General features: G+C 54.9%; 1 protein-coding gene across 1 annotated transcript in view; it reads left to right on the top strand.

Moving 5' to 3' along the window:
- The first annotated feature begins 297 nt into the window (after positions 1-297).
- The window catches only part of Gas6 (growth arrest specific 6), a 31,388-nt gene continuing 17,570 nt past the window's right edge, over positions 298-14,115 (top strand). The window contains exons 1-4 of the mRNA XM_042697102.1: positions 298-385; positions 982-1,148; positions 7,696-7,720; positions 9,767-9,829. Coding sequence (XP_042553036.1) covers positions 298-385; positions 982-1,148; positions 7,696-7,720; positions 9,767-9,829 — 343 coding nt within the window. The remainder of the gene's footprint in view (positions 386-981; positions 1,149-7,695; positions 7,721-9,766; positions 9,830-14,115) is intronic.

Below are 14,115 nucleotides of genomic sequence, written 5' to 3'. Positions count from 1 at the left end.
CCCCGCTCCCTGCACCCTCCGCAGCCTCGGCCCGGGGCGCTCCGCCCGCCTGCCGTGCGCTCCGAGGCCGCGGCCCCGCGCCGGCCCCGCCCCCGGCCGCCTCCCGTCGCCGCCGCCGCCGCCGCCGCCGCCGCCGCCGCCGCCCAGACCGGCCGCGAGCGCCCGGGGAGCCGCACCGCCGCCGCCGGGATGTGACCTTCAGTGCCGGCTGCACGCGGGGAGCGGAGCCTCCGCCCCGCGGCGCCCGCGGCTCTGACCCGCGCCCGGCCGCCCGCCGGCCCCTCCACCCGGCCCGCCATGCCTCCCCCGGCCGGGGCCGCCGCCCGGGCCGCCGCGCTGCCGCCGCTGCTGCTGCTGCTGCTGCTGGCCTCGGCGTCCGCGCACGGTGAGTGCCGCGGGGCCCGGCTCCAGATCCCGACCTCACCCCCGCCCCCCACACCCGCACGGCCCGGCCCGCAGTCAGTCCTGAGTCCCACACGGCCCGGCCCCAGATCCTGACCTCATCCCGCTCCCGCTCCACCCGGCCCGCAGTCCTTGACCAACGCACTCCCGGCCCAGCCTTAGATGCCAACCTCACTATTCCCTCCCCCCCTTCCTGCACGGCCAAGGTACCCGCACGTCCCGACCGGGCACGTCCCAGCCCCGCACGGCCCGGCCCGCAGTCCAGAGCTCCGCACGGTCAAGGTTCCCGCACGGCCCGGCCCCGCAGTCAGTCCTTGACCTCCGCACTCCCAGCGCGCAATCCTGAGCCCCGCGCACCCCGGCCCCATGCGCGGGGCCCGCATGCCCCGGCCCTGCCCCGTGCGCGCTCCCCGTACGCCCCAGCCCCATGCGCGGGCCAGCATGCCCCCGCCTGGCCCCGTGCGCGGTACCCGGCCCCGGCCCCGGCCCCGGCCCCGGCCCCGTGCGCGGACCCCGTGCGCGGGCCCGGGTCCCGGTCTGGTGCGCTGGCCTCGCCGGCTGACGTGCCCTCTCCCGCAGCCGCGCTGCTGCGCGCGCGCGAGGCCGCCCAGTTCCTGCGGGCCCGGCCGCGCCGCGCCTACCAAGTCTTCGAGGAGGCCAAGCAGGGCCACCTAGAGCGCGAGTGCGTGGAGGAGCTGTGCAGCCGGGAGGAGGCGCGGGAGGTGTTCGAGAACAACCTGGAGACGGTGAGCGCCCAGCCCTGACCCCAGACCCCAGGCCACAGCCCCGCTCCAGCCCCGGCCCTCCCCGACCCCAGCTCGGCCCCGGCCCCGCAGCGTGGGTCTCGCGGCGGCCCCGCAGGACGAACGGAGCCCTTCCAAGTGCTAAGGAAAGGCCGTGGTTAGCAGATCGCGCGAACCCACGGCGGGGTCTTCAACCCCAGGGCTGCGGGAGCCGCAGGCTCCCAGATACCGAGGTGGGGCTGCGCGGGGGAGGGGAGGGAAGGGGGCAGGGGGGAGGACAAGGAAGGAGAGAGGGTGGGGGGCGGGCTGGCCTCTGCAGGAGGCCCTGGGACGGACGTCTATTAATAATGTCCTTGGGGAGTAGGACACCGGGCCTGCCGCCAACTGCAGAGCAGAGCCCTGCAGGCGTGGGTGCGGGAGGTGGGGGGAAGGGGAACGGGGAGGGAGGACGGGCTGGGAGGGAGGAACAGGAGGAGGGCCGAGGGGGCATCCGAGGCAGCCCCCACGCTCAGGCGAGGCCAGCTTCAGGGCTATGGGGAGCCGCAGCTCTGCCAGCGGCCATGCTCACGGTGAGCTCCCGGTCACCCGGTGGCCTTTCCAGCACAGTTCACACCGAGGTTCACACTGAGGTTGTGATGCGGCTGGAATTTTTCTTTGCTCCCTGTAGACCCTGGCCTGTGGACAGCCCTCCCCTTGCTAGCTCCGTGTGTGTTGTGTAGGGATCCTGGCCATGACCTGACAGTTAGTTTGTGTGTTGTGTAGGATCCTGGCCATGACTGGACGGTCGCTCTGTGTGTGTTGTGCAGGGATCCTGGCTATGACTGGACAGTCCCTCTCTGTGTGCTGTGTAGGGGCCTGGCTGTGACTGGACAGTGGCTCTGTGTGTTGTGTAGGATCTTGGCTGTGGACAGCCCCCACTCTGGGCCTGCTTTCCTGAAGCAAGCCTTAGGCCTGTTGGGTGCCTGGTGGGTACTTTGTTGCATCTGCATGGTGCCACAGCTAGAACCCCTCCTCATCTTTCTTTGCTCTCCTGGGATGGCTGACTGTGCTGTCCTGCTCAGCAGTGAGCAGGCTGTGCTCCTGGTAGAGATCAAGGCTTGTTGCTTTTCTTGTTTCTTTGGTGCTGAATCCTGACTGCTCAGCGAATCTTGTCCCTGGCAGGTCTCAACGCCATAAAGGAGTCCCCCACCCCCATATCCTACATCTGGGCCCTTACACCCCTGTACCTTGTCATGTGAGCCCACATGCCCCTGCACCCGTCATGTACCCGTCATCTGGGCACCCTCTGGCACCCTCCTCGCCAGGAGCATTCTGCTGGACAGAGTGTGGGGCCGGGCCTGTGGCGACAAGCGTTGAGAGGAACATGGCCATGGCCCAGCCCAGGGAGCCCTGCCCGCTACAACCTGCCTGCCAGAACTACAGGCTGGAGCCGGCCTTTCCTGGCTGCCCTGACACAGGGCTGCTCTTCCCCGAAGCAGGCTCCTCTGGTTTTAGTTGATTTCTTGTTTTAAGTTTATTTGCAAAGATGTAAAATGAAGGTCCTCTTTGACACAGTGCTCTGCATTTCCCACCTGCTATGGCTACCATGCTGGAGTAGCCGATCCCTTCCTGTCTTGTCACAGTCTGGTCCTATGTCCTTTCACATCCGAGTTGTCTACCAATCCCCTCCCTCGCTGCAGTGCCCAGAACCAAGTAATAACCCTTGGATCGGTTTGCAGTTGGACACATTCCTGGGCCTCTTCCCTGCGGCCTGGGACTTACTGGCCCTGGCCTCCAAGCCTGCCACCAGCCTCCTGCAGCGCTCTGGCCTGGATTTCTGGATTTGGCCTCTGGCTTGCTTTCTTTTAGTTCCTGGAAGCCAGGTGGCCTGTGGGACATGGCTCTGGGAATCCAGGGTGGGGCTCCACAGTCCTAGGGCCTGCCACTCTGGGCTGTCCCAGTCCCTCCTCCTCCACACCCTTAGAGACCTGAGCATGGAAGTTCTGCACATCCTTCTCACCACCTGCATTCCTAGCAAAAAATGGCCTCTCTTCTCCTCCCCTCTCCTCTCTCCCAGACTGGGCTGGGGTGGGGACTGTGGCCCTGCCCTCCAGCTAGGCAGCCCGGGCAGCTCAGCTCCAGCCAGCCTCTGGACTCCGGGGCCCCTCAAGCCATACAGGGGGCAGTTTTTGCTCACTGTGCTGGCTAATCCCAGGTCCTTCCGATCAGCCTGGGTTCCAAGTTAGGGGTTCTTCCTATTGGGAGAAAGTGTCTAACCTCCCAGGCCTGGGCCAGCGGCCTGCTGGTTCTCACACACCTTCCGTGGGGAGGAAGGAGGTCCTCCCTCCACCCACATTCCGGATGTGTCCTGGGCAGCTGGCCTGGCCACTTTAATCACATTGCCCCTCCTTTGACCCAGGCTTCTCTTATCTCCTTTTCCTTTTTATTGTTACTCTCCTAGTGAGAAGGGAGGGGTTCACCAGAGGCACAGGGTGGGAGGGTGTGTCCTGCTGGTCAGAGGCACAGGGTGGAGGGAGCATCCTGCCCGTCAGAGGCACATCAGCCTCTTTTGTAAACCAGACACATGCATGCATATTGCTGTTACACCTCTCAGGGAGCTGGGGAGTACACACATTTAGGTCAGGACCTTCTGTGCTTTTATGTTTTCAGGGCTCTGTTCAGGTCTTTTCTTAGGGAGGCACAGATGACACCTGGCCCCAAGTCCACTGTCCCATATTCACTGAGGTGATTCGGGCTTTCCAAGGCTCAAGCTCAAGGCTGGTGCTCCACCATTTGAGCCACACACAGCTCCACTTCCAGCTTTTGGGAGATAAAGGTCTCAGGAATTTTTCTGCCCCTGCTGTCTTCAACCAAGATTCTCAAATATCAGCCTCTGACTGAATTCTTTTCTTTTACTATTAATGAACCTAAAGCCTTATTTATCAGTGGCTTTGTGGTTGATATCTCCTCAAACATTCTTGCTGAGTCTTGGAATTTCTCTTCTTGTCAGGTCCGTAATTTCAGTCTGAAGGTGATTACAGTTCTACTTACACTGTTTTGTCAAATTCAGCTAGTGTGGTATTTCAGGAGCCTAAACAGCAAACTGGTAGTTTAAGTGATTTTGAAGTTTGTCTCTTTTTCATGAAGAAGGTAAGCAGCCGGCAGGTGGCTGCTCACCAGAGACCAGGAACATACTCTGTCTACCTGAGCTGGACATGGGAGCATCCCCAGCCTCCTCACGTGGTACAGGATACGGAAGTGCCAATCTGCGTACCTGCATTCCAGCAGAATGAGGAGGTTATCCTCACCCACCCCACCAGCTCTGCTTAGTTAGGTTCCATGCTCTTCCCTCCTTGGCTGGAATTCAGTCAGAGATCTGAAACTGAGCAAGAAGCAGGAGCAGAGGTGTGAAGAGGTAGGATTCCCACTCTCTTGTGTAAGAGGCAATGGAGAGCAGAGGTGGTGTGACTCACTCCTGGGAACTGTTATCAGGGATAGGGATCCAGATGTTCATTCCTCTGTTCCTGGGCACAACATCTGAGATGACGGTGCTGCCCAGAGTGCTGGGAAAGAACCTGAAGTGTAGGGTGGTAGTAAGCAGCAGTAGCTGAGGAGGTGCACCTCAGGGAATGAGCTGGACCATCAGGTCGGGACTGGCTGTGAAGAAGCTGTGGAGCCCATGGTTGTTACTGTCCAGTGAGGTTACTCAGAGGCACAAGCCAGGGCACTTCTTGTGAGGCCTGGACCCTGTCCGTGACTACCCAGATTTGATCTTTATTGTTGATGGTTTGTCTTGAAGGGTTTTTTGTTTACTTTTCCAAATGCCTGTGCTTAGCCTTGATTGGAGAGAGTGGGCTCCATAGGATGTAGGGCCATTGTCTTGTCATGAGCTCAGGATACAGGCTATCTGGGATTTTAGAATGGAGTCTATTGCTGGGTATTTTCTACTTTTGGCTCCTGCCTCCCTATCCCCATTGTCCCTATCAGCTCAGGACCCTGCCATTGCCAATTCTCTCACCATCCATCCACCCACCCATCTATCCATCTATTAATCCATCCTTCCATCCCTTCATCATCCATCCACCCACCCATCCATCTATCCATCTTTCCATCCTGTCATCACCCATCCATCCACCCATCCAGTCATTCCCTCATCATCTACCCATCCACCCACCCATTATCTACCAACTCATCCATCCATCTACCTATCCATCTACCCATCCATCCCACCCATCTATCCCACCCATCCATCCACCCATCCATCCATCCACCCACCCACCCATCCATCCATCCATCCATCTATCCATCCATCCATCCATCCATCCACCCATCCACCCATCATTTCTTCCTCAACTTCCCCATCTGCCATCTCTGTATTCATTGCTGCCCTGGGCCTTGGGAGATGGTCAGCACCAGGGCTGGTGCTTCCAGGTAACTGTAGCTCTCAGCTCTTGCAGTTAACCGTGCAACTGCCTTGTGTTTTATCACTTTTCTCCTTAGCTGTTTAGGCAAAATAGAGGCAAATCCTGGGGAATGACCTGGTGGAAAAGGCCCCTAACCCAGCTCCATCCTCACCTACCCTGTTCCCATGGGTCTCGTACCTCCCAGTTCTAGAAGAGTGAGAGTGTGTGTCGGGGAGTCCCTGATTCCAGTCTTGGCCCCTGGCCTGTCCTCCTCCCCCAGGGGACTCCTGGGTCTAAGATGAGCAGGCCTCTGTAGGGTACAGGTGGGGTTCAGGTACCTGGCAACTTGCATTATAATGGAGTGGGTTCTGCTAAAGCAGTGTGCTCTGCTAATACCTGTGGTGTTGGGCAGTTTGTTTTCTCACAGTGCTCCTGAAGGACAGCACTGGTTTGTCAGGAAGATGTGTGACAATTTTCAGTTATGTTGGTTTTAGCGTTGTTTTTATTTGAGACTTATCTGTCTTGTCCCTGGATTATAAGGCAAAGTTGCTTCTGTTTCCTGAAGGTTTGAGAGGGCATTGGTTCCTCTAGGTGAGGTTGGCCGAGGGGAGCTCAACATGTCACTTTTTATTCAAAACGCCTCTTTGCATCAACAGAGCTACTGCATACCACTGTTAACCGGCATGACTAGTGAGAGTTTGGAAACTTGAATAGTGCAAACACTGTGTGTAGTTGGATGTTTTTGCTAGTTCTTCATTGTTTCCTATTCTTACTAGTGCAATTCCTGGTTTTCTCAACCTAGGGGACACTTTTGCCCCCATCCTAAACCATTTGTTTAGAACCAAAGCCTTCCCCCAGAGATGATCTGCTGGCAACTGCGTGTTCCCCAAGAGCGAGGCTACAAGCCACTCTCTCTTGTTCTAGGGTTTATGTAATCATTTCACCTTGCTCTTCTCTCCTGTTCTTGCAGTTTGCCATCATGGCTAAGTGGATGAGCGGCTGCAGGCAGGCTTGCCAGTCCTGAGGCCCTGGCTTTTCAGACCTGGCTGCTTCTGGTGCATTCTGCCAACAGCCACTCAGGCAGAAATGTCCCCTTGTCTCAATCTTGCTTCACAAGAGTTCAAAACTTCTCATCTCTACTAGAGCCTTGGTTTCTAGATGCACGTCTGGGTGCACCTTACAAACTGTGTAGTGCCCCAGCTTGTCCTTTCGAGTCCTCCACCAGCTCTGTCCCCAAAGCAGAGGTGTGTGGGCAGACTCTAAGCATAGGTGTGTGTGTGGAGCCCCCTTGGGAAGCGGAAGCTGTGAGTACCTGGGAGGTGCCCCTCTGCTGTCCTCTGCACTTCCCCGAGAGCCCAAGGGGAGCCACTGGTCTTCAGCCTTCAGTCCTGCCTATTTGGTGACCTGGGGCAAACTCCACAGCCATCTTAATGCTGAAAAGACCTTCACAGTGGTGGCTGTGCAGGCATAGCAGAAGGAGGTAATCATGCCTCCAGTACCACGGCTTCCAGAGTCTGCTGCTCTACAGTCCAGCTGGAGAGGGTTCGGGCCAAAGTGCTGAGGTGATTGGCCCTAAGCTGTACACCGGAACCTGATTTGACCAGGCACAGGCCAGGAGCAAAGGACCTGCCATTGGTCAGCATGGGCAGGTGGCCCTGGTATACACAGTCCGCTTGTGTGCAGTGTGACACTCTTACATGAGCACTCAGGGATGAACAAGACCTCTCATGGCTTGGCCAGCGCATATGTTTTGTATGACGAAGGAAGGCCAGTGTTGTGGGTGCTGGACATGGGGAGTCCATAGCTAAGGCAACTCCGCGTCTTTGGGAATATGACTGGGCCTCTTCCTGGAACATTTTTTCCCCAGAGTGTCCTCTGCAGAGGCACTCTGAATGCTGCAAGCAACAGTGACTTGCTTGTATCACAAGTAAGGATGCTTCAGAGCCGTTCTGCAGAGGCCAGTCAGCAGAGGCCTCTGGGGCTTCTGCTCCTCACAGCACCTTCCTCCCTGGAAGCAGCTTTCGGTCAGGAGCTGTGGTAGAGGAGTCTCATCTCCATCACCTGTCCCCAGAGGGTTTTGTGTCCTACGTTTGATAACCGGCTGCTGTGGTATTTGAGGAACCTTTGACTGTGCCAGTAAACAGCTGTCTTTCTCTCTCTGTCCACAGGACTATTTTTACCCAAGATATCTAGGTAAGTTGAAAGACTACACGACTTCTTTGTCATGCAGCCATATTTGGAGGAATTCCTTGGGAGAGAGGAGAGGACTGTAGGTTTGTTACGATCCAAAGCATAAAGGTAAAAAGTAAGAGTGTGATGTCTTGTGCCATAGGTTTTAGTTCCTGCCATACCAAGGTTTGGCCTCAGGGTCTTGCTTGCTCAGCTGGTGCTCTATTACTTGAGCCAGGCCTCCCGCTCTAGCCCATTATGATGGAGTTTTATTTCATGTTGGTGGAACCTCAGTGCCAGTCTCTTCTCAGCTATCACTCTAGCCTCCCCCACTAGATGGAAAGGGTTAACATGGGGTCCCCAGACTTACTGGTCTCAGTGCTCTATCTTTCCAAAGTTATAAGATCCCCCAAGAGTTTGCTGACATAAACCATCTTTATTGACATCTACCACGTTATGTGACTTTGAAATTATGTAATCATTTAATCACAATCAAAAAAAAAAAGAACCTCGGGGAAGGGAGGGAGGGAGGGGATGGTAGGGGGAAAACAATGGAGGGGGTAACAATGTTCAAGAGGAAGTGTACTCATTACCTCACTCATGTAACTGTAACCCTCTGTATAGTAGCTTTACAATAAAATAAAATTAAAAAAAAAAAAATAAAAAAAAAAAATAAAACTCAGAACGTGGAAAGCTCTTGGTTTGGTTTGAAGACCAGGATCGCACAAACGCACGTTCTTTCAGCCATTGGAGGGAGGTGTGTGGGTGGACTGTCCCTCAGGAGAGGAAATGATGGCCTCTTGGAGGACAGTTCTGTCCCCTGCACACTCGCTAGCAGAGACCCTCAGAATGGCTCCTTTCATGAACTAGCACCATTTAAAAGTGCTTGGGATGCCTATGGCTTGTAAGGAGAGAAATGTGGAGAAATGTGTCTCTAGATCTTTTTATTTTGGGGGTCCGGTCATGGGGCCTGAACTCTGGGCCTGGGCGTTATCCCTCAGCTCTTCAGCGCAAGGCTAGCACTCTATCACTTGAGTCACAGCACCACTTCCAACTTTTTTCTTTTTGCTTATGTGGTGCTGAGGAATCGAACCCAGGGCCTCATGCATGCAAGGCAAGCGCTCTACCACTCAGCCACCTTCCCAGCCCCATCTTTTTAACTTTGTAAAGTGCCCTCAAGTAAGTTTTTTGGCCTTCCATTTTCTCCAAGGCCTCTGCTCTGCCACCAGCAGAGGGGCTTGTGACTGTCTCTGAGAAGCCCGGAGTCACCTCGTGCACTGGATGTGCTGGTGCTTTGAGTGCTGAGACAGAAGGTGACAGTTAGCTGTGGCATGTAGCACTATACCCTGCCTTGCCTGTGCTGTCTTCCCATGTGAGGACGAGCAACAGTGCCCACTGAGGGCCTGGGTGGAGACTAAATACTCCACCAGCATCTCCAGTGTAAATAAGAGGATTATGGTCAGGTATCTTGGGCAGAAGAGGGCTTCAGTGCAGACCACCTGCCTGGCAAATACAAGGCCCCAATTGCAGCCCCTGGACAGCACCTCAGACCAAGGAAGACTCAGGATTAAGAAGTGTCTTCAATGGGGACTGGGGAAGGAAGGATGGCACAGAGTAAATATTTTGAAATACATTTTGAAAGCAGATTACTACAATTGGAATAGATTGTTTAAAATGATGAAAGTGGAACTAAGAAAACCCTTGAAATTGTCTTAGAAAGGAGGAGGGGAAGAAGTAAGAATGACGAAGGGGGTGAGATTGATTGGGACATGTTGTAAGCATGTGGAAATGTAACAATGAGACCCCCTATGTATTACTAATGTAAGCTAATTATAGTAATAGAATAATGTCTCCTTACAGCAGCTACCTTGACAGAAGGTCACCCTTGTCACCACTGAGTGTTTTGTTCTCGTGACAGCCAGGCCAGAACGTTGTCATGGGAGGATGCCAGCCCCAGGTGGGGCAGACAGCAAGCACCCCAGAGCTGCTCAGTCGCTGTTGGCACAGGCTCTGATGCTGGGCCCACTCTAGGGTGGATGAGTGACGTTGCCATTTCTTTTTCTTTTGTAGAGTGCATCAATAAATATGGATCTCCTTACACCAAAAACCCGGATTTTGCCACATGTGTTCAGAGTAAGTATCTCCTTTCTCACTGCAAGTTTGTGGGCCAGGCAGCTGTCTTCCTGGTTGTGATTGGCAGGCAGCTGTCCTCCTGGTTGTGATTGGCAGGCAATTGTCCTCTTGTTGTGATTGGCAGGCAGCTGTCCTCCTGGTTGATTGGCAGGCAGCTGTCCTCTTGGCTGTGATTGGCAGGCAGCTGTCCTCTTGGTTGTGATTGGCAGGCAGCTGTCCTGGTTGTGATTGGCAGGCAGCTGTCCTCCTGGCTGTGATTGGCAGGCAGCTGTCCTGATTGTGATTGGCAGGCAGCTGTCCTCCTGGCTGTGATTGGCAGGCAGCTGTCCTCCTGGCTGTGATTGGCAAGCAGCTGTCCTCTTAGTTGTGATTGGCAGGCAGCTGTCCTCTTGGTTGTGATTGGCAGGCAGCTGTTCTCCGGTTGTGATTGGCAGGCAGCTGTCCTGGTTGTGATTGGCAGGCAGCTGTTCTCCTGGCTGTGATTGGCAGGCAGCTGTCCTCCTGATTGTGATTGGCAGGCAGTTGTCCTCCTGGCTGTGATTGGCAGGCAGCTGTCCTGGTTGTGATTGGCAGGCAGCTGTCCTCTTGGTTGTGATTGGCAGGCAGCTGTCCACCTGGCTGTGATTGGCAGGCAGCTGTCCTTCGGTTGTGATTGGCAGGCAGCTATCCTGGTTGTGATTGGCAGGCAGCTGTTCTCCTGGCTGTGATTGGCAGGCAGCTGTTCTCCTGGCTGTGATTGGCAGGCAGCTGTCCTCCTGGTTGTGATTGGCAGGCAGCTGTCCTCTTGGTTGTGATTGGCAGAAGCATGTGAATATTTCTGTAACCACAAGGAATTGGGGGACCTCCCACCTCTGCTCCCTTTCTACTGACTGAACTTTCTTTTTCTTTTTTTTTTCTTTTATGTCGGTTCTGGGGCTTGAACTCAGGACTTGGGGTCTGTCCCTGAGCCTCTCGTTGTTCAAGGCTAGTGCTCTATCACTTGAGCCACAGCACCACTTCCAGCTTTTCCTGAGTAGTTTATTGGAGATAAGAGTCTCATGGAAGGGCAAAACCAAACCGTTTAAATAGGGACACAGGTGGACCCATTGCAGCAATGAGATGTACAAGTCGTTATGTCGAAAAACGAACTTTACAACTTTGGCTGGGGGTGGGGGGAATGGGAAGAGATGAGAAGGGGAAACAAAGGAGGAGGCAACAATGCTTGATAAGAAATGTACTCATTATCTTGCCCATGTAATTGTAACCCCTCTGTACGGCATTTTCACAATAAAAATTTTTTTTAAAAAAGTCTCATGGACTTTCCTGCCTGGGCTGGCTTTAAACTGCGATCTCAGCCTCCTGAGTAGCTAGGACAAATGTATGAGCCACTGGAGCCCAACTGAACTTTGTTTTTAAGAAAGTAAATTGTTTCTTTCTCAATGAGCAATGGATGTGCATGTTGCCAAGTTTAAACCTTTCAGAAGGCTGTGAAAAGAAAGTACATTTCTACCTTGACCATCCATCCATCACTGTGGTGAACAGCTCTGAGCTGTCTGTTTGCATGTAGAACTATGGAGGTATGTGTGGAAAACTTTGTTTCTCACTGGGCCATACCCTTACCATGTCACTGCATACGTTGGAGACCCCACTCACCAGGGCACGTGCATTCTGTGTGAGATCTTAGTCATTCCTAACACTTGGCTTAGCCTCTGTGTGTGTGTGTGTGTGTGTGTGTGTGTGTGTGTGTGTGTGTGTGTGTGTGTGGTGTGCCTATGTATGTGTGGTATGTGTAAGGCGTATGTGTTATGTGTATACATGTGGGAGGTGTATGTGTGTTATGTGGTGTATGTGTGGTATATATGGTATGTGTGTATAGTGTTTGTGGTATGTGTGTATGTGTGTGTGGCATGTGTGTGTATGGTATGGTGTGTGTGGTATGTGTGTGCCTGTATGTGTGGTATGTGTATGTGTGGTGTATGCATGGTATGTATGTACATGTGGGGGGGTGTATGTATAGTATGTGGTGTGTGTATATGTGTGGTATATGTGGTATGTGTGTATGGTGTATATGTATGGTGTGTGTGTGTGATGTGTGTGTGTGGTGTATGGTGCGTGTGATATGTGTGTGTTGATAGACTTTGAGGTTATTTCTAGTGTATTGACAGACTTTGAGGTTACTTCTAGTTTCTGTTGTAGCAAACAGGATTAGAGTGGTACCTTGTGTGTCTCTGGCCCCCATGCCTCTGTAGAGCGGGTGGGCCTGTGCCACCTAGAAGATGGGTGTGGGCAGGGATGCCCAGGGGAGCCCACTGCAAGGGCTTTGGTCAGGTCTGGCCTGCAGTGCTGCTCTTGTCTGGACTTGCCTGGCTGTTGTCCACCATAGGGACCACAGGCACATGCTGGGTGCCACCACCTGGTGTGGAGCAGATGCCCTGGCCACTCGCTCGCTGCCTCTAAGGGTTCTTCCTGCTGAGCCTTAGGAGACACCGTCACAGCCCACCAGGCCACCCGCTCTCACTCCTTGCTCCTTCACAGATTGTCTTATTTTATGTCCACAGACACACATCATAGCTTGAGCCTTTTGGTTGTCTATTATTGTTGCAATAGCATAGCGCACAGGTCCCACTTCCAAGTTGCCAGAGCCCAGTCCAGCCCCATACAAGTGCTGGCCCTCGCAGGTCTGCTAGGAGCCAGTGGCTAGTGCTGGTGCCAATGTGGAGGTGATGGCCATGTCCTGACTGACCTGTCTCCGGACATGATCAGGAGACATGGCCACATCCTGACTGACCTGCCCCCTCCCCCCCCCGCATGGTCAGGAGATGTGGTCGCGTCCTGACTGACCTGCCCCCCGCCCCCATGGTTAGGAGACATGGCCATGTCCTGACTGATCTGCCCCCCCACATGGTCAGGAGACATGGCCGTGTCCTGACTGACCTGTCCCCGGTATGGTCAGGAGACGTGGCCATGTCCTGACTGACCTGTCCCCCCATGGTCAGGGGGTATGGCTGGGTCCTGGTAAATAGTTCCTCTAGAGAGCAAGGAAGAGGCATGCCATTGACGTGGTGTGTGAGATCTCAGGAGCAGCTCTACCCTAGTGGAAGGTGTTAGCCCCTGGTCTTGGGACAGACTTTCTAAGAGGTGACTGACAGTGCAGGCCAAAGTCAAGCCCTGCGTGCTTGAACAACGTGACCCCTTCCACTGTGTGCATGGTTCAGTGGGCTCTTCCTGCGGCGGGCACGGCGTGGACTGTGAGGGGGGTTGTGGGTGGCCAGGCCCTTCAGTTACCCCCAGCCCTGCCTCCCCGTGGTGAGGCGATGTGGGGTGTCCTGAGCTTGGCTTCACCCTGTCCCAAATGTCACATGACCACCACAGCAGTGTGAGAGAGGCCAAGCCAGCGTCCGGGATGGAATCAGCTGGCCAAAATGGCTGTGGATGGTGAGAAACGCTGACCCTGGTCTTCGTGCCCTGGCACTCTACCAGCCAACCCAGTGCTCACGGGTAAACTCGCTCACAGTGACCAGCCAAAAACCATGGAGCAAGCGTCTCAAAAGAGCGTCGAGACAAGCGTTTTGTAGTCAGGCTGAGGCACGCTGTGAGGAGCAACAAGAACTGCAGCAAAGCAAGAGCACCCAGGAGTTCCCAGGAGCCCTGACTGGCTGGCCGGCCTGCTGGTAAGCCTGGCGCCTGCTTAGTTTCCTGGCTGAGCACAGGTAGAGTCTGCCAACAGCGCTGCTTCCCTCACAGACCCTGGATGAGCTCAGAGAATGCAGCCTCCAGCCTCCTGACTGGCTTCCCCCATATGTGATGGGAGCCAGCTCTGTCCAGAGTGGAGGTGCAGGAGCCTGGAACCCACCTGGGACAGGTCTGGCTGAGAGCTTGCCACAGGCACCTGTCCTCCTCAGAGCGGAGCACATGTTGGTGTGAGTGCCCAGTAGACCCTCGGGGTCTTGCTAGGGTCTCTCCCAGGAGTGTGCCTGCTGGTTCCCAAGCCCCATTTGCACTGTGGTTCTATTCTGTTCCCTGTGACTCTGATGGAAGGAGTGGTAGCAGGCGAAGAGAAGATACCAAGAGTCATCCACTCAGAGAGCCACAGAAAACTCATGCAGTGTTTACGGTGGCTGCTCACCATTGAAAATACGCCAGTGCCAGTCTTCACTTCCTCCTGAAGGAGCAGCAGTGCCATCCATCACATCCTCAGTGTGCCCATGTGGTCTCACACAGGAGGAGAGGCCTTCCCTGTCCTTGGCAAACTGGTGTGGCTGCTTGTACCCAGAGGAGATGCTCTTCAGGGCCCTGGTGCCAGGCTG

Source organism: Dipodomys spectabilis, unplaced genomic scaffold, assembly GCF_019054845.1.
Source record: "Dipodomys spectabilis isolate Male_0828 unplaced genomic scaffold, ASM1905484v1 ptg000215l, whole genome shotgun sequence".
NCBI lineage: Eukaryota > Metazoa > Chordata > Mammalia > Rodentia > Heteromyidae > Dipodomys > Dipodomys spectabilis.
Note: the sequence above shows the minus strand (reverse complement) of the source record. Positions and strands in the feature narration are given on the sequence as shown.